Here is a 19823-nt window from a genome sequence, read left to right on the forward strand (position 1 = left end):
GCTGGACACTCTGGGACATCCTGAAGAGTTCTTCACTGCTGTTGATCTTTGATTTCTAGCCATCCACATGCTATAAAAACACTCTTTTCACCTTGTCAAAAATAGATCTGTTCACAGCGACTGTTTCAGTGCATGTCTCTTTAAATTATAATGAGCTACTACTCACCCCACTCCTCTCTTCTCTTTTTGTGTATTCGATGGTGTGTTACCATCAAAAACAAAACTAATCCACTGCGTCCTCATTGGCTCTGATCTCGAGAGATAAAGAAAACTCTTATGTTCACTTTTACATCCAACACCTGTATTGCTTACGAGACATGTCGCTACAGCTGATCGAGCACGGATGAAGTGGCAGACAGCCGAGGGTGGAAATATGCTAATACGGGACACTCCGTCAGCTGTTGTGGGCGGGGCCTGAGCAGTATGATGTCACTGCCATACTCAAAAAAATTTTCCAAAACTTATACGAACCCTAAAGGACTATTTTTGGCACAGAAATACTCTGTCCAACTCGTTTTTTCTGAAACTTTTGTCATGTTTAGCATGAGAATCCAACTCTTTAACAGTGTAAATAATAATGCATGAAATAGCATTAGACATCCCCTTTAATTTTCATTGCACCAAAAATCTAAATATCTTTTTGTGTGTGTTTCACAGAAGAAAGACAGTGACAGAAGTAATACCGGTTTTAAACAACATGAGACTGAGCAAATGATGACAGAATTTTAATTTTTGGGTGAACTGTGCCTTTAAGGACTGTGAGGTGCTTAATTTCTTTCTTCATAAACACACAGTGAGATCCTCAGAGTCTTTACGCTTGTAAACAGTGCCTTGCTCTTCAATATGTTGGCTTATCTGATGGGACCACTCTTCCTCAATGACTGGGTCATTCAGGCTGTTAAAAGGCAGCACAAGAGTCAGGGAGCATGAGGGTAATATCCAGTATGGGGGTGACAGCACACACATGTGTCTGCAGTCCAAGATGTCACTGCTGGTAATATGAGCTAATCTTTAAACAGCCTCACAGATTTTACAAAGAAAGTGTTTTCAGTAATTACATGACATAAAAAAAGAATCTCCCAAGTCAAAAGTATGTATTATTTGTATACACACATACAGGTCCTTCTCAAAAAATTAGCATATTGTGATAAAAGTTCATTATTTTCCATAATGTAATGATAAAATTAAACTTTCATATATTTTAGATTCATTGCACACCAACTGAAATATTTCAGGTCTTTTATTGTTTTTAATACTGATGATTTTGGCATACAGCTCATGAAAACCCAAAATTCCAATCTCAAAAAATTAGCATATCATGAAAAGGTTCTCTAAACGAGCTATTAACCTAATCATCTGAATCAACTAATTAACTCTAAACACCTGCAAAAGATTCCTGAGGCTTTTAAAAACTCCCAGCCTGGTTCATTACTCAAAACCGCAATCACTGCCGAACCCCCAACCGACTGCTGTCCAGAAGGCCATCATTGACACCCTCAAGCGAGAGGGTAAGACACAGAAAGAAATTTCTGAACGAATAGGCTGTTCCCAGAGTGCTGTATCAAGGCACCTCAGCGGGAAGTCTGTGGGAAGGAAAAAGTGTGGCAAAAAACGCTGCACAACGAGAAGAGTTGACCGGACCCTGAGGAAGATTGTGGAGAAGGACCGATTCCAGACCTTGGGGGACCTGCGGAAGCAGTGGACTGAGTCTGGAGTAGAAACATCCAGAGCCACCGTGCACAGGCGTGTGCTTTTGAACCAGAAACAGCGGCAGAAGTGCCTGACCTGGGCTACAGAGAAGCAGCACTGGACTGTTGCTCAGTGGTCCAAAGTACTTTTTTCGGATGAAAGCAAATTTTGCATGTCATTCGGGAAATCAAGGTGCCAGAGTCTGGAGGAAGACTGGGGAGAAGGAAATGCCAAAAATGCCTGAAGTCCAGTGTCAAGTACCCACAGTCAGTGATGGTCTGGGGTGCCATGTCAGCTGCTGGTGTTGGTCCACTGTGTTTTATCAAGGGCAGGGTCAATGCAGCTAGCTATCAGGAGATTTTGGAGCACTTCATGCTTCCATCTGCTGAAAAGCTTTATGGAGATGAAGATTTCGTTTTTCAGCACGACCTGGCACCTGCTCACAGTGCCAAAACCACTGGTAAATGGTTTTACTGACCATGGTATTACTGTGCTCAATTGGCCTGCCAACTCTCCTGACCTGAACCCCATAGAGAATCTGTGGGATATTGTGAAGAGAAAGTTGAGAGACGCAAGACCCAACACTCTGGATGAGCTTAAGGCCGCTATCGAAGCATCCTGGGCCTCCATAACACCTCAGCAGTGCCACAGGCTGATTGCCTCCATGCCACGCCGCATTGAAGCAGTCATTTCTGCAAAAGGATTCCTGACCAAGTATTGAGTGCATAACTGAACATAATTATTTGAAGGTTGACTTTTTTTGTATTTAAAAACACTTTTCTTTTATTGGTCGGATGAAATATGCAAATTTTTTGAGATAGGAATTTTGGGTTTCCATGAGCTGTATGCCAAAATCATCAGTATTAAAACAATAAAAGACCTGAAATATTTCAGTTGGTGTGCAATGAATCTAAAATATATGAAAGTTTAATTTTCATCATTACATTATGGAAAATGATCTTTTATCACAATATGCTAATTTTTTGAGAAGGACCTGTATATGCATACATGCTTCAAGGTGAATTTCAAAAGATTATTCCCTAAAATTATACTGACAGAAATGCAAAATATAAAACAACAACAACAACAAAACAACAACAACAACCTTAAAGTAACTCAGTGAGTAATTCACAATAATTCATGAAAATTATTTTCACTTGGGTCTTGCCTTTTTGATTTAATTTTTACTTTAGTGTAAAAAAAAAAGGAAAAGATTTTCCACCTGGACCGACCAGTTTATAAGACTGCTGTAAAATGTACACATGGGCGTTTATTAAGTAATAAGACTGTCCTACTGTTGCTTGTATTGCATATCTATCCCACAGTGCATCACCTCAGTGCTCTGTGGTTGTTTAGCGCCCTCTGTTGTTTGATGTTTGCATTTCAACTGAAGTGTTGAGTTCCTGTAGAAACACTTATCTGTTTTCCTTCACTATCCGGTTCAACTCACCCATTACAATCAATCAATCTTTCAGTCAATCTGATTTTTGAGAAGAAATATATGTAGGCACAATTTAAATAATTTTTAAGCATTTTTTTTCAAGATCAGAATCAGAAAAATAATGTGTAAATAAACTTTCGACTGACAGTGTAAATGGATACTTAAGTATGTACTTTACATATGTGTGTACTTAGCAATCTAAATATGAACATTGCACATACTTTAGGTTTCAACAAGGCAAGAATTATTTTGGCACAATCTTATCACAATGCTCTACATTACAAGCTCACAGACCAACACACATGCGCTAACCACTAAAAACAAAAATAACCATTTTACATGATAACACCACAGATAACAAAGTCAGTAAACATCTTTACAAATCAACATTTTTTTTTTTTATAAGAACCCATATAAATAATATTAATTTTATTTATAAATTATATATTTTATAAACAAATCACATTCAATCACATTATTTATTAAAAATTATTTATTTACATGGATTATTAATAACTTTATATATATTTTAAATAATATAAATGTTGAGTTAAAAAAGGTATTTAAAATACTTTATGAAATACCACATTTTTAAAACCCCAGCATGCATTTGTTTCAATTATTATTAATATTATTTTATTATAATATATTGTAATATAAAATATATATATTTTTTTTTTAGATCTACAGTGCCTTTTAACCCAATCAAAAGTACAAAAACAAGCCACCCACCAAAACCACCTGCATGTGAAGTCTCTCACCAGCCCTACATTAATCCTTCATGTGAATTGCTGTGGGGTCAGCTGAATCCAATATCACATAAAATACACCAAACACACCAACCACATAACCTCAATCATGATATTTGAAGAGTATAATAATTATGCATTGTCAACTAACATGGAATGATATTATGTGTTTGTGTGTGACATGCTCACAAGGGCATGGCATCCTGCTGTGGTCGTGATGGTTTCTTGGCAGGATTCTTTCTCTAGTGAGTCTGTGCCACCAAAAGAAGTTGTGTCACTAGTGATGTTACATTCTGCGCCAAGGCTTCAGAGCATGTGTTGAGAAATCCCGGTAGCTTTCAGTGAAGCGCACATTGAGGCTTGTATCGCTTTAGAGCAGGGGTCTCCAACCCTGTTCCTGGAGAACGACAGTCCTGTAGACTTCAGTTCCAGCCCTGCTCCAACACCTGTCTGTAATTATTAATTAGCCCTGTACACCACGATAAGCTCTTCCTTTGAAAAAAAAATAAAATAAAAAAAAATAAATAAATATATATATATATATATATATACACACACACACACACACATAAACACAGAGACCAAGCAATTCATTTTATGCAACAATAATAATAATTGTATACATATAATTATATATATGTAATGTGTGCACAGGGGGGAAAAAAGTGTTAATGTAATACACTGCACTACTACTACTACTAGAGTAAAGGGATGATCACAGTTCGATTACAATTCATCGACTGAACTATCAGAATATCCATTGTTACCCATCTTTTCAAATCATAATGCTCAAAATGATGGATCACAAAAGGACTTTTCTATTGATTACCAAGCAAGATCAATATCCACTTCTGTACTCAGTCTAGCTTTATGATTCCCAACAAATTTTATGCACAGATTGCATGAGTAACACAATTGACCTGGCAGTGTTATAACTCGGCTCAATACATGTTTCAGATAAACTGCATAGAAAGCACAATCAAAAGAGTAGTAAAAACTACAGGACAAAGTGCAATTTAGAATTAGAAGAGAAAAAAAATGCAATTTGGAAATAAATCCCACAAGGTAAAGAAAGCACAATATATTTTTATTGAATTTGTTTTACACAGGTTTTTGTGTAGTTATAATATTGGAGATTGACAGTGCCAAAATATAAACACCCATTTTCTTTTTTTTTTCTCTCTCATGATCTCTTTAACATTGAATTGATTCCTTTTCCCCGCATTGTAACAAAAATGAAAGCATGTGACTACATGTGTATAAAAGACAACAGGGAAAAAAAAAAAAAAAAAAAAAAACTCCAACAACAAGATTCCTATGCCCATCAATATTAACTACAGGTAATACTTTTAAGGACCTGCCTTGACTGTGTTTTCTTTTTTCCCTAACAAACAGAAAACAAAAGTTATAAATTCTTGACTAAATGTACAATTGTTAATATCCATGGGCACAAGGAGCACCTTGAACAGAAGGCAAAGGGGAGTGCATATAGTGCTGCAGGACTGGCCAGTTGTTTCTGTAGAGCGTCTTGCTTGGTTGCTAACTTATAAACTCTTTTCCCTTTGCTCTGTTGAGATTTTAAAAACTTTGAATGTTTTTGTCCGCAAGAACCAAAGCAACACCAATCTCTGATGGGTATTAGGAATGTAGACAAGGATCCTCAGAACTAAAAAAAAATATATATAAAAGGAATCGAATTAAAAAATGACATTTTCCATTCATTTAAACTTGTCTGTAAAAGGATATAAATGCAACATCTCAAACATACATTCTTGAGGAATTCCTCTGCGACAATTCGGGCTCGAGCGTTGACTGACAGCTTCATCTCGCTGATCTCCTTGTCGATCTCCTCCATGAAATGGATAACAAAGTCCACCAGCTTGTGCTTATACATCTGTTCTGTGTGGAATTATGTCATAACCAAGAAAAGCACAAAAGAGGAATTGAGAAAACATGTTAATCTTGTTAATAGTTTAGATGCTTCACATGCCTTAAGGTTTATCACATAAATCATCATTCAGCTACGCATTTCAAACCTTAAGGTTTATCACATAAACATGCATTTTTTCCCCTTAGTTCTGAAGAAGTTGATTTCCAATCCCCTCCTCTTCTATTATAAAATTAATATGTAATCATAGTTTTCTTAATACTAGTGTGATAGTCTGAACTATATAAGCAATTTGGTATCTGAGAGGTGACTGAGGGTCTGACCCATGTCAGGAATGCAGTAACAGTGTTTACTCATTTAGCATAGCTTCCAGAGAATCAATATGCATTTGTTTTGTAATTATTTATCTGATTCATTATATAATCAAATGTTATACTGAACTTCATTCTTATTTATCTTATTATGAGGTTCTCAAATGAGACATGTGCACCAATGCACCACATGCATGCACTAACTCTTACATATGCTTAATGTTTATGATTCTTTTGAGGGATTATAGCACCATTAATTGCTATATGTTCAACTTTGACAGTGAATCATTTTTGACAGTGATGTATGCTCTGTGTAAATGTATTGTCCTGTTCCAGTGATGTGCTGCAGGGACAAGGGATCTTGAAGGGACAAGATATTGCCTATACTTTATCTGATGGCATATTTGCAAGGTTGTTTTAGGTAAAGGAACAGTGTCCAGGAGATTAAACAGCTGCGCAGATGAGCAGTGCCCTCACAAGATTTATGACTCACCTACGACCCTTACAATACTTGCTTACAAATAGAACTTATTGTCTCCAAGATACTGTCTTAAAGAAAAGAACACCTTGTTTGGATGTTTATACAATTATCTGTACTGTTAACCTAACAGAACAAAAGATAATCAATATGCCTATAAGTACTAATGTTTCTGTATTATAAGTTAGTTCTAGGCTGACTCATCTTACTCATTTTCTACGGTCTTTGGAAGTGTGGAGAACTCTGTCTTCAGTAAACTCTATGCCAACTGATTAAACTTTAAATTTGACTCCTGGTCTTCACTGAGCAAACTGGTCTCTGGGGTTTAACTGTAATTCCCCTACTGTCCCAATGTCCTACATCAGTGGTTTTCAAACCAGTCCTGCAAGCACCCCTCGCACCTCACATTTTGTATGTCTCCGTATATCTGACACCCATTTCAGGTCTTGCAGTCTCTACTAATGAGCTGATGAGTTGAATCAGGTGTGATAGATGAGGGAGACACAGAAAATGTGCAGTGCTGGGGGGGCTCGCAGGACCGGTTTGAAAACCAATGTCCTACATGACTCCACCAAAAAAACTTGACATGCATGTTAGTGATGGTTGCTTTTGAAAACCTTCAAACATTTGCGTATTATTTGTTTTGAACCAATGCTTCAGAGCAGCAAAAGCCACATGATTTCAGTAAATGAGGCTTTGTTACGTCATAACATAACAGGCCGATGATCTCTGAGAACCCATGAACCAATCTCTTTGTGTTTTTTACCTAATCTCTGATTAAAAATTAGTAAACATTTTAATGACACATTAGTATAATAATAAGAATGAGCTGTAGTTAGTCTCATATTATCCTGATTAACCGATCTCTCCATAAAATGAACAAAACAAGCCCTACAAATTAATAAAATAACACATATTATACAAACACTTATTATTTAATGGTATTAAATGTTTTGTTATTGCATTTAGTTGATTACACTTTCAATAAAACATTTGCAATTGGTTTGTAAAAGGCCTTTTTATGCATGTGTGGGCTTGTGTTTTGGGCTGCATTTACACTATTTTGACCAGCGTGTGGTGTTTCGAGTGCTTCAAAAAAGTGAATCATTTTGCAAAGCTATTAATTCAAATGATTCACAGTTTCAAAAAGCTTTGTTTCTCCCATCACTAATGCATCTTCGGTTTAATAAATTACATCTCTCTTCATCCCTTGTTGGTTCTTCACAATAGAGCTCACCTCAACAGGTTTCCTCCGCAGGATGAAGAAGTTCTCTGCTCGCATCATCATGAACCTCATAAATTTATGGCACAGGATCTTCTCAATCTCATCAGCCTAAGAAAAGCATGTATATCTTTGGAAGACAGTGGCAAGAAAAACATCGATCCTACGCAGTTCATCCTAAATTACTTACCTGCTTGACAGCGATGCTGACTCTCACTGAGTTTATGGACCCCTCAATCAGGACCTTCTCCTTTTCATTGCGGCTTATGACCACAGGCTGCAACAGAAGCTCTTTGCTACTCCTGAATTGTAAAACACACACACACACAAATACACATACATACAAACACACACATCATATTTAACACATAAGAAGGGCGTGGGGTGTATGAATGATTTCCTCACCTAACCTCCACCTCAGGCTTGTTGTGTCTCTCCACCACCTGAGAGGAGAAGTTCTCCAGACACAGCGCTGCTTGCAGAGTGGCGCGCACCGCGTTCAGGTAGGGTCGCAATGTTGCCGTCTACATACAAAAAGGACCATATTTTATGAAGTAACACCTCATTCCATAACTTCAATGACCTTATAGGTGTCTTATAGTTATCATAAACAAACAGGAACATGATTGTCAGTGGGTGGAAGAGCGGTTTTGTTCTTGGCCATTCCATTGAGTACGTGTCAGTCATCAAGGTGGTGAAGTGTCAATCATCTTCCTGAACATCACTTACTGACAACTACCGGCTGTTCTAAGTGAATTAAACACGTGTTATTTATTACATATTTCATCTGTGCACTGTGGTGCGCATTTGTTAGTTTTCAAAATGCCAAAAAGAGGTTTTGCCTGCAAAATCACAGACGTTAGCCACCTAGCATAAATCAAGACAGACTAACATCACTCGATCAAATGAGCCAAAAAACACTGCGCTGAGCGCGTGCAAATGGTTTATCCGAATGCTGCTTATTGGGTCATTTGATTACTTGCTCTACAATAAATAAACAACCACAGCAACTTTAAGAAATGTAAATATCTTACCATTTTATATGAGGTCTGTGGAGGAAGACGGAAGTCCGCACGCCACGCCTGCCTGGAAATGAAAAAACACGCCTCCATTGCGTTCTCACACTCCCGTAATATACCTATTAGAAGTGCATTATTGTTTATCATAAGCTCATGATTTAAACGTATACGTGTGAATGGTATTTAATTAAATACATTTCCATACAAATACAAGTTCTTGAGTTTCTATTTTAAGCGCGTAAATCGGGAGAAAAACATAAACAACAAAACGACCGTTATTATGTCACATCTGTTCCTATAGTTACGGTGAAGCCCAGCACCAATCTTACCATTATTCGCTTTTTCTTCCTTATATGGCAAACAACACGACGGGTCTAATACACTGTAGTCAAAAAGGCGATTATTTAGAAATATCACTGTGTTGAAATAAACCTCAACTCTTTTGTGGCTTTAAACAGCACACGAGTCACTAAAAAGAAATAATCTTTAATTACACTGTTTGGACGCGTTTCAGAAAGGAATGTACCATTCCGTACGCTGCGGTGTTTTGTGGGGGATGTCAACTGCCAAGTGGGGATATTTATCTGATATTGAAAAATGAGTTTGCAGATAGTACATACATATCAGTTAGAATATGATAATAAACCGTACGCTGACCAAACTAAAGCAAATGTAATACACATTCGAGTTCTTAAAATTAAAGCGGTGAGCTGTCACCCCCCGAGCTGAGATGGTTTATTCAGTAATGGACGCTCCTTCATTGGAGGTAAACAATAATATTTTATGAATAAATGCCTTGTATGGGTTCAATTCTGTTTTATATTTTAACATATTATTTAATTGTCGACATACATATTTTCATTGCAGGTAATATACATATTTATTGAACAAATGTTTCGACCTATTCCCTGTGGTTTGAACTGCATGTAGCTGAATTAGCATGAAGCCGTTAGCTTACAGTGGCTAACGTACTCTTATTATCGCACACTGGTATCGTATCTGTATTACACAACAGAGTAAATACATTACAGTGATGCAATGCATAAAACATTAACATTTTATATTTAAACCTTATGAATAACATCTACAGCAGTACATCTGTTCTGGGTTTGCTTGCATTGTCTTTCTGTGTAACTGTTTGCTTTTACCACCTGACCAAAATCACTTACAGTCTGTGTTGTTCATTAATAGTAAAGAATTTATCAAACCATTTGGACGCCTCCCACAACCCTTTTTTATACTCTTTTTGTTTTTCTTTCAGATTTAGGTTCCTGTTGATGAGAAGATGAGTGAACTGAAGGACTGCCCCCCACTGAAGTACTATGACTTCAAACCTGTGGACCATGTGAAAGTGTGTCCACGCTACACGGCAGTGCTCAGCCGCTCAGAAGATGACGGCATTGGCATTGAAGAGCTGGACACGCTTCAGCTGGAGCTGGAAACACTCCTCTCCTCTGCGAGTCGACGTCTCAGAGCACTGGAAGAACAGAGACAGGTGAGCAGTGTTTTGCTGTTTGTCTTTCTGCCACCTACTGACTATACCTCAAATGATTTATGTTTACTCTCTGATACAGATACTTACAGACTGGCAGGACAAAAAAGGGGACAAAAGGTTTCTGAAATTAGGGAAGGATCCAGATCTTGCAGCCTCTTCTCGTCATTCCAAGCCCAAAAAACAGAAGCTTGATGGAAAGGGAAGTCATGGTCCCGGACCTGGGCCAGGTAGACCGAAGTCTAAGAACATACAGACCAAGGTCCAGGAGTTTGAATTTGAAGTGGACCCCCAAGATATACCCCGCAACCCTAAAAATGATGCTCCCAACAGGTTTGCTGCAACTGAATGTTTTGTCTGTGATACATAATGTATATTTATAGGAATATAGACTAGATATAAGATACAGATCAGATTTTTGCCATTATGTTTCATACTACCTAGATGTTAAATGAATTTGTTTAAATTAAATATCTATACTTTTTCATTTCAGTCATTATTTTATTTAATATTATTTAAACAGATCCAAACCAGGGCTGTCAAATGATTAATCACGATTAATCACATCCAAAATAAAAGTTTTGTTTACATAATATATGTATGTGTACAGGGTATATTTATTATGTATATATAAATACACACACATAAATTATATATTTAGAAAATATTTACATGTATATACATTTAATATATTTATATTCTTATATTTTATATTATATATAAATATATTTAATATATAAACATAACATATTCTTCTTAAATATATACATGCATGTGTGTGTATTTATATATACATAATAAATATACACAGTATACACACACATATTATAAAAAATGTATAATGGTTTCCACAAAAACAATAATAATCAAAAATATAAAAAAAAATATTTATGAGTATTCAGTCATTATTTTATTTAATATTATTTAAACAGATCCAAGCCTGTAATTTTATTCACCAATTAATTAATAAAAATTGACAATAAAGACATTTATGATACAATAATTTACAAAAGGTTTCTTTTTTAAAATAAACACTGTTCTTTTGAACTTTCAATTCATCAAAGAATCCTAAACAAATATATATCGGTTTCCACAAAAATATTAAGAAAAGTAACAAATATAAAAATATGAATTTTATCAAATAATATTACATTAAAAAATATTTTTATTAAATATAAGAAGCACTATTTTCAGTATTGAAAATAATAAGAAATGGTTTATTGGACACAAAAGACTGGAGTAATGGCTACTAATATTCAACTTTGCCATCACAGGAATAAATTATATTTTAAAATATATTCAAATAGAAATATGTTTTTGTAATGCTGTAGAATTGTAATATTTCATAGCATTACCATTTTTACAGAATTTTGGATCAAATAAATGCTGTGTTGTTCTTTCAAAAACATTTAAAAATATTACTGACCCCAAACTTTTGAAAGATTGCAATAATTGCATTTTTTGTGGTTATATATGTGTGTAAAACAGATTCTGGGCTTCGGTGGAGCCTTACTGTGCAGACATTACAAATGAAGAGATCAGAGTTCTGGAAGAGCTGCTCAAACCCCCTGAAGATGAAGCTGAATACTACAAGGTAAAGATCATTTAGAAACCGGTTCATGCTCTATATTACTGCAGCTCTCTCTTTCCTTTCCTTTAATTAATTCTGCATTCAGAGGAACGCATGGTAAATGGCTGTTGGTTTTCTTTGCAGATCCCAGCTCTCGGAAAGCACTATTCCCAGCGCTGGGCTCAAGAGGACCTGTTAGAGGAGCAAAGAGAGGGGGCAAGAGCCAATGACAAGAAAAAAAGCATGATTGGTCCTCTTTCTGAACTGGATGCTAAAGGTAATTGTAATCTTGATTTCAGTTGCAACATTGTCATTTGTTGTTGTGTCTTACCTTAAATCTGTTTCTTTTATCCTCCACTATTCTGGTTTGGGTAGATGTAGACGCCCTACTGAAGAAATCAGAGTCTCAGCATGAACCTCCTGAGGACGGCTGTCCTTTTGGCCCTCTTACTCAGCGGCTTCTGCAAGCACTCGTTGAGGCCAGTGACTCATCATTTTGCTAACATAAGCACTTCTATTGTGCAAAATTTAGTCAGCTCAGCTTATGTTTTATTCATATCCTTTTTCACTTATGTAGGAAAACATCATATCCCCTATGGAGGATTCCCCCATTCCAGACATTCCAGGGAAGGATGATGGGGCTGGTACATCACCTCGTAGCCAGGGTAAAGCCTTCAGGTAAATGTTTTGTTTTTTTGCTCTGTTTTTTGAGCATCTCCCCACAAGCTCTAAAGATGACGTCAAGTTAAAAATACTCTTTGTTTTTACACCTCTCAACACAATCTGAAAAGCTAAACATTCTTATTTTGTTGTGCTTTGTCGAAAACAGAAACTCATCAGGTTATTATTTGATCATTTTTAGCTAAATTAGCCGTCTTCATTCTCTCTATCTTTCACTTTTTAAATTCAACATGAAGCAGCACTCACAACTCATTTTACTTCTGTAATGTGATGCATTTTTGAGTGAAACTGGATATTCAGTAAGGGGAAAAACATGGATTTTATACATCAGGATTGGATAGTGAAAAGTAGAGCAGAATATATGATAACTAGCTATTGGTCAACATTATTCAGTAGCCTCCATGGCCTGGGTGACATCACTCAAAAAGGATGACATAAAGACAGAGTCAGAGAAAGCAATTACATTTTGATAAAAGATCATAAAAACAAACTTTGAAAGAATTATTCTTGAAAATAACTGTGTACATCAATAAAGTAAAGAGATTAAATTTTATTTTTTAATTCTCTCTTGTTCTGTTGCTCCCAGTGTGCCTCACACACGCTCTCTGGAGGCTCGGATAAGAGAGGAGCTGGTGTCTCAGGGGCTGCTGGACTCTGATGAGAGGCAAGGTGTCGGAGGAGAGACTGAAGACGAGGTGCTGGCCGAGCTGCAGAAAAGACAGGCTGAACTCAAAGCTCTGACTGCCCACAACCGCTCGCGCAAACAGGAGCTGCTCAAGTGAGTCTCACTGAAAGAGCCTCAGATCCAGATCAAGACTGCTGTCAGCACAAGATGAAATCCGGCTCATGAAAATAAGCTTGTAATCATTCAAAGAGTTAGAGGGAGCAGTCTGATGTGACAAGTTATGATTTTCTTTTCTATAGTTTTACTCAGATGACAACTTAAGAGAGCTGTATTGAAGCAGTCGAGTGTGTATTTTTAGATGTACCCATGTTGTGAATGGGAATTTAAAGTAAAAATATCTTTTGGTGTAGTTTGCTTTGTGAAACACCAGGCTTAATGTGAGTTAGGGAAGGTCACCTCTTAATTTTCACCCTGTTCGTGCAGGTTGGCACGGGACGAAATGCGAAAACAGGAGCTTCGACAGCGGGTTCGAGTGGCTGACAACGAGGTTATGGAGGCCTTCCGTCGCATCATGGCAGCCAGGCAAAAGAAACGCACTCCAACTAAAAAAGAGAAAGATCAGGCTTGGAAAGCTTTGAAAGAGAGAGAAAGTATTCTCAAACTCTTAGATGGATAAATATGACCGGCAGCTATAATATGGTGGGTTTTTGTGTGTGTGTGTGTGTGTGTGTTTTTTTTATGTTTGTTTTCACTTCATAAAGACAGCTTCAACTTTCAGACAACCTGAAGAACATGTAAACAAACATTTAATATAACGTTCATATGTTTTGGTTACTTTCTGTCCAAAGTAATACCTGACATGACTAGTTGTGATTAATAAAGGTGTTAGACACTATGGGTTTCATGTGCCACTGACTTGACATTGTTGATGCCAGAAGTATGGCATCTTGAGTTTACGTTTTTTATTGTTTTTGGCCTTTCTGTACAGTTCCCAAATGCAACTGATTAACATAACGGATTGATATGGTTAAAGGAATAATTCACCCCAAAATGAAACTTTGTCGTTCCGAACCAGTATCACTGATTTTCTTCTGTGGAGCATAAAAGAAGATATTTTGAAGAATGTTGGTGACCGAATAGTTTTGGCTGTTGCATGGATAAAAACACAGGCATTTCTTCTTTTATGGTCCAAAGAAGAAAGAAAGTCATAGAGGAACAACACGAGGGTGAGGAAATGACGTGGGTGAACTCCTTTTAAGCTATTCTCAGTGTTGTTGATAGTATTTTGTTACTACATGGGGTAGAGCAAGAACACAGTATTTTGAGTTGTAATGTGATTGACAGAAAATACAACTTTTATAAAGGCATTGTACATGGTAATATCGAGATTATAAATCCATGTATGTTGTCATTTATTTCAGTCCATGTTGATTTTAGTTGTATGATTCTGACATTTTGTAAACTTTTTCTAAACCATCACCATTGCAGTTGCATGTATGTGTGTTTGAAAATAAAAACGTTTGACATTAATAATAAGACTGGTTTTCGTAATCTATTCTCTCTTCTGTATGCATTTCGTGTTTACACACTTGATCAGTGAACAAACCATCGTTGCTCTCTGCTCGAGGACTTGTTCTTTACTGGTGAGATTGAATGTCTTTTACAACTTTATGTTCGCAATATGTATTTTCTAATTAAGCTTAAAGCAAGGAAACTGTGATGTTGCTCAAGTTTTAACGACCTGACGCTACTGCTTCGCGAAAGAATCGTTCTTGTGAGTCGGTTCTTAATGAAACCAGTTCATGAGTCCAAATGAAATATCCCGGAGCGGTTGAGTAAACAGATCATTGGATCAACTGAGCAGAACCGATTGCGCATTTTTTTTTTTTACAATGAACACAACCAAAAGCTAACCAGTACACCAATCATGGCAAATTAAATCAAATACTAAGATAAACAGAAGTATATTAATAAAAAGAACAAAGGAAAAGGAAAATATAAATTTGTATTTTTATTATATGAATATTTATTTTAAATATTCATATTTCTGCATCTTGATAAGCAAATAGCATAAATCTTGTGTTTTGTAAATCAACTAATCAAAAGAGAGCTTGAAGGCTTTGCTGTAACGTAGGTACAGTAATTTTACAGCTTTGTCATTTTCTACTCATTTTAAAATAGAATTAGGTTATATTTATCATTTAAAATTAACCAGAAATAAGTAAATATAAGTAAATGTATAATATACTATATTTAAAATTCACCATAATTGTTATAAGAAAACATTACAATGTTTGTATTCTTTTTAACGGAAAATGCAAAATCACAGCAATATCATAATTTGTTTAAAGTAAATGTACCCTTTAATTTGTGGTGACGTCAAGCAGATTTGGCATGTGTCAGAATGTGAGGGAGAACAAATAACACCCCATCTGCTAATCAACGCAAGGTGTGTTCCATTCGACAGGGTCCCTACGCAGTGTTCACTGCTCCCTACTCCCTGAGCATGGTATATCAGTTGAAGTGGACTTCATTGACAATAACCGCTCATTTGGAACGCCCTGCAAACGTCATCAAAGAAAGTCAACGATGGGGTCGCGCAGATTATGATATAACATAAATATATAGGACTACATTTCATATTTAAATTTTATTTACAATCACATTTAAAATATGTACACTATACACACTATACAAAAAAAAAGAAAAAAAAAAAAAAAAAAAAAAAAAAAAACATTCAGTACTTTATAATGAAAAAACGTATGTTTATTATACACTTTAATTGACTATTGCTGCTATTACTGACTATTAACAGAATTGAAGCCTGCTGTAACTGTCATGCAAAATATGAAAATAAACTTTTATTTGGTTAACTGTGTATATATGTGTTTTTACAACTACCTAAAATAAAATCACTTTACTTCACAAACTAGCTAAGCTGGCTGCATTCACTGAGGGTAAATTATAATCATCAAAAATACTAAATGTAATATTCACAACAATAACCGTTAAAAAATACCGTCATTTGTATAACAATGACGAAATGTATGAATACTTACACACATACGTAAACTCCTCCATCGTTAGTTGACCGTTCTGACTGGTGATGACGTGCTGCGCGCAATGACACTTGGGGCATAATCGCTCTCCACTTCCTGTTAAGTGATGTATCGATGTTCCCTTATTCCCTGTGCCGTGCGCAGTGCCCTTCGAACTGAACATGTTCGCTCCCTTCGGATTGGAATCTCACTTAAGGTGGCGGAATACCCTGTGAAGTCCACTTGAGACACTGACAACTACCGGCCCTCATACAACAAAAGACCTAAACACTTATATCGAGACCGGACGGGACAACGACACCGGCCCCGATGGAAGGATGGAGACACTGACAACTACCGGCCCTCATACAACAAGAGTCCTCAGTCCTTCAGCTCTGTACTGCTGTCCAGCAGACACTTCAACAAGGCTGGTCAAAACATATACAGTATGCACAACATCTGTTGCTGAAGAACAGCTGTTTAATGAAGCACTTTCCACAGGATGCCCCTGCAGATGAGTGTGTGTTGGCAGCGATGCGCTGGGGTCTCGTCCCGGCGTGGTTCAAAGAGAATGACCCCAGTAAGATGCAGTACAACACCTCTAACTGTCGCAGTGAGAGCCTGCTAGAAAAGAAGTCTTACAAGGTACATAAGACACCCTCATTCATTTTACATGAGTAGTGAAATGGGGTATACCCACCCAATGCAAAATCTCATTGGTCTAAAATTCAATTCCACATAATAGAGTGCAACAGTTGGATCCCAAAAGTAAAAATCATATATTTTTTTTTTTATTTTAATAAAATTTGGAGCATTTGGTTTTTAACAACAACCTATAAACCATTAAAGACAGACCTACTATGCTACTATTTCAAACTTTACACAACTTTACACAATTTTACACAAACCCCACCCCGCCACATATTCTAAAGATTTCATTCATTTTCAGGCCACTAGCCTGCATTATTTCAACTTATTATTATTTTTTTTTTAAATAATCATGTTTAATAGCAGAATTACTGCTGAAAAATCTCCACCAGCCAGAGAATAGTGGCAAGCGAATTTCACCAAAAAACAGCTTTCCCCCCTAATGTTCCCTGAATGATGATGAGCTGGCTGAAAACTGCCTCGCCCACGAAGAGGAAGAATCCTGATGTGAATTGGAAAAATATTGTCACTCTTATGTATTAAACATCAAATATTTTCTAATATTCTGTAGACAGACATATGATTTGTTGCTGGAAACGTATTGTTCAGGATCCTCTTCTGAAAGGACAACGCTGCGTCATTCTAGCTGATGGCTTCTATGAATGGAGGCGAACAGAGAAAGAGAAACAGCCTTTCTTCATTTACTTCCCTGAGATGCAATGAGGGCAAGTGCCTGGTCAACAAAATACACAGAAAAATGAAAAGTGACCAAAGTTTGGACCAAGGAGAGGTGGCGTCTGCTGACCATAGCAGGGCTCTTTGACTCCTGGACTCCTCCTTGTGGTGGAGAGACTCTTTACACTTACACTGTTATTACTGTAGATGCCTCTCCAAATCTTCAAAGCATCCATGACAGGTTGAGCGCATAAAAGTTATGAATCATAGAGTCTTTAATGTGATGTTTTAACAGTGTCATACACTTTATTATAATGAGTCAAATGAACCTTGAGTTAATGTGTGTAACAGGATGCCAGCTGTGCTGGACGGTGAGGATGAGGTAAGACGGTGGTTGGACTTTGGAGAAGTAAAGTCACTGGAAGCTATGAAAGTACTGCATCCAAATTCCTCCTTGACCTTTCACCCAGTCTCCTCATTGGTCAACAATTCCCGCAACAACTCCCCTGAGTGTCTGCAGCCTGTAGAGCTCACAGTTAAGAAGGTGAAACTTTTGGTCATACTGAGAAAAGAAATGCACTTAAAACAACTTTTACACTTTATTAACTTGTCTTTTATCAAGGTCCAACAGCGTATATGCAGTACATACATTAGAGGAGAATATTGGCACTTCTGTAATCATTTCCACATACTGAAATGGTTTGTTTAACTGCTTATTTAGACATTTTTATATACTGTACATACACTACATTTTAAAGGTTTGGGTTTGGCAAGATTTTTAAAATACTTTTTAATGGCTCTTTATGCTTACCAAGGTTGCAATTAGTTGATCAAAAAATATAAAAAAAACATTAATTTTGTGAAATACTATTACTTAAAATGACTTTCTATTTGAATATATTTTAAAATGCAATTCATTTTCAAATTTTGAAAATTTAAAGTTTGGGTCTGGGACAAGAGTAAACAAAATGTTATACATTACAAAACATTTGAAAACGTGGAAAAAATCTAAATCTTTGAGATATGAATATGAACTGTTACAGAGAGATGCATGTATCATACCTTCTATTACCATATTCTTCTTGTTTCATTCAAATAGAAAACTGCCTCGCCCACGAAGAGGAAGAATCCTGATGAAGATACTTCAGCTAAAATGATGATGAGCTGGCTGAAAACTGCCTCGCCCACGAAGAGGAAGAATCCTGATGAAGATACTTCAGCTAAAGCACCTGAAGAAAGGTTTGCAGCAGAGAAGTAAACCAAGCCGACTGGGCCTCTCCAGCAGAAGCACCTAAAAACAGAACCAAACAAGAAACCAAAATGACAAAAGCTAACTAAAAAATTAAAAGAAGCAGAATACATACATAAATCCATCCTAAAAATGTTTGTTCAAGTAGCAGTTCACTCAAAAATGAAAAATAGCTGAGAACCTACCTCAGGCCATACAAGAGGGAGATTATGTTTATTAATCAAAACAGATTTGTAGAAATTTTGCTCACCAATGGATCCTCTGCAGTGAATGGGTGCCGTCAGAATGAGAGTCCAAACAGCTGACAAAAAACATCAAATAATCCAAGCGACTCAATTAAGTCCATCAGTTAACATCCTGTGAAGTGAAAACTTGAGTGTTTATAAGAAACAAATCTATTATTAAGGCATTTTAACTTTAAATTGCCGCTTCTAGCCAAAATACTAGTCCATATTCCATAATAACGCTTCCTCCAGTGAAAAATTCCCATTTATTCTGTCATTTCTAAATCCTTCAGCATAATACTTTAGAACTGTTTTGGCTTGTGAAAGGTGCTTGATATTTGCATATTTATCTCGATTCAGACGATTCACCAGAGAAAGCAATATTATTGAAAGAGGACTTTTATTTTATCCAGCAGCAATGGTTTGAAGGTGAAACATCTTGATTGATTTTATTACAAACATGCAGCTTATCATTTCAGAAGATGCTATTTGATGGACTGGAGTGGTGTGGATTACTTGTAGATTATTGTGATGTTTTTATCAGCAGTTTGGACTCTCATTCTGACGGCACCCATTCACTGCAGAACATCCATTGGTGAGCAAGTGATTTAATTCTAAATCTCTCCAGATCTTTCTTTTCTTTCGATGAAGAACAAAGACACGTGCATCTAGGATGGCCTTAGGGTGAGTAAAGTTTCAGCAAACTTAAATTTTTGGGTGAATTTCTTTAAGATTCATTTGCTAAGTATTCAGTGTGTAGTAGTGTGCATTTGACATTGTTCCTTTTTCATGATTAGATAATGAAAATAAACATTCATGTAATT

General features: G+C 36.4%; 2 protein-coding genes, 1 long non-coding RNA gene and 1 pseudogene across 5 annotated transcripts; 2 read left to right on the forward strand and 2 right to left on the reverse strand.

Annotated features, from left to right (window-relative positions):
• Nucleotides 1-4945: 4945 nt before the first annotated feature.
• On the reverse strand, nt 4946-5798 carry LOC122146590. Its single transcript, XR_006161105.1, has 2 exons — nt 5648-5798; nt 4946-5545 (listed from the first exon to the last, which is right to left on the reverse strand). It is a non-coding gene; the product is annotated as an uncharacterized LOC122146590 (long non-coding RNA).
• Nucleotides 5799-7541: 1743 nt separating this feature from the next.
• On the reverse strand, nt 7542-9254 carry LOC109061643 (actin-related protein 2/3 complex subunit 4-like). 2 transcript variants are annotated; one of them, XM_042766185.1, is made up of 5 exons: nt 9127-9254; nt 8813-8916; nt 8184-8302; nt 7969-8080; nt 7542-7889 (listed from the first exon to the last, which is right to left on the reverse strand). In XM_042766185.1, exons 2-5 carry the CDS (start codon nt 8888-8890, stop codon nt 7740-7742), a joined length of 459 nt encoding a protein of 152 aa, XP_042622119.1. In that variant the 5' UTR covers nt 8891-8916; nt 9127-9254; the 3' UTR covers nt 7542-7739. The 2 variants fall into 2 exon arrangements, with proteins under 2 accessions (XP_042622119.1, XP_042622118.1); XM_042766184.1 differs by lacking the exon at nt 9127-9254 and having other exon boundaries at nt 8813-9018.
• A 178-nt stretch (nt 9255-9432) lies between these two features.
• tada3l (transcriptional adaptor 3 (NGG1 homolog, yeast)-like) lies at nt 9433-14691 on the forward strand. 2 transcript variants are annotated; one of them, XM_019078746.2, is made up of 9 exons: nt 9433-9563; nt 10059-10292; nt 10372-10622; nt 11778-11883; nt 12004-12136; nt 12235-12338; nt 12437-12537; nt 13127-13318; nt 13649-14691. In XM_019078746.2, the coding sequence occupies exons 2-9, from the start codon at nt 10083-10085 to the stop codon at nt 13839-13841; spliced, it is 1290 nt and encodes a 429-aa protein (XP_018934291.2). In that variant the 5' UTR covers nt 9433-9563; nt 10059-10082; the 3' UTR covers nt 13842-14691. The 2 variants fall into 2 exon arrangements, with proteins under 2 accessions (XP_018934291.2, XP_042622117.1); XM_042766183.1 differs by having other exon boundaries at nt 9545-9664.
• Nucleotides 14692-16200: 1509 nt separating this feature from the next.
• LOC109061623 lies at nt 16201-18797 on the forward strand (annotated as a pseudogene).
• Nucleotides 18798-19823: the final 1026 nt, after the last annotated feature.

Source organism: Cyprinus carpio, chromosome A11 (assembly GCF_018340385.1).
Source record: "Cyprinus carpio isolate SPL01 chromosome A11, ASM1834038v1, whole genome shotgun sequence".
NCBI lineage: Eukaryota > Metazoa > Chordata > Actinopteri > Cypriniformes > Cyprinidae > Cyprinus > Cyprinus carpio.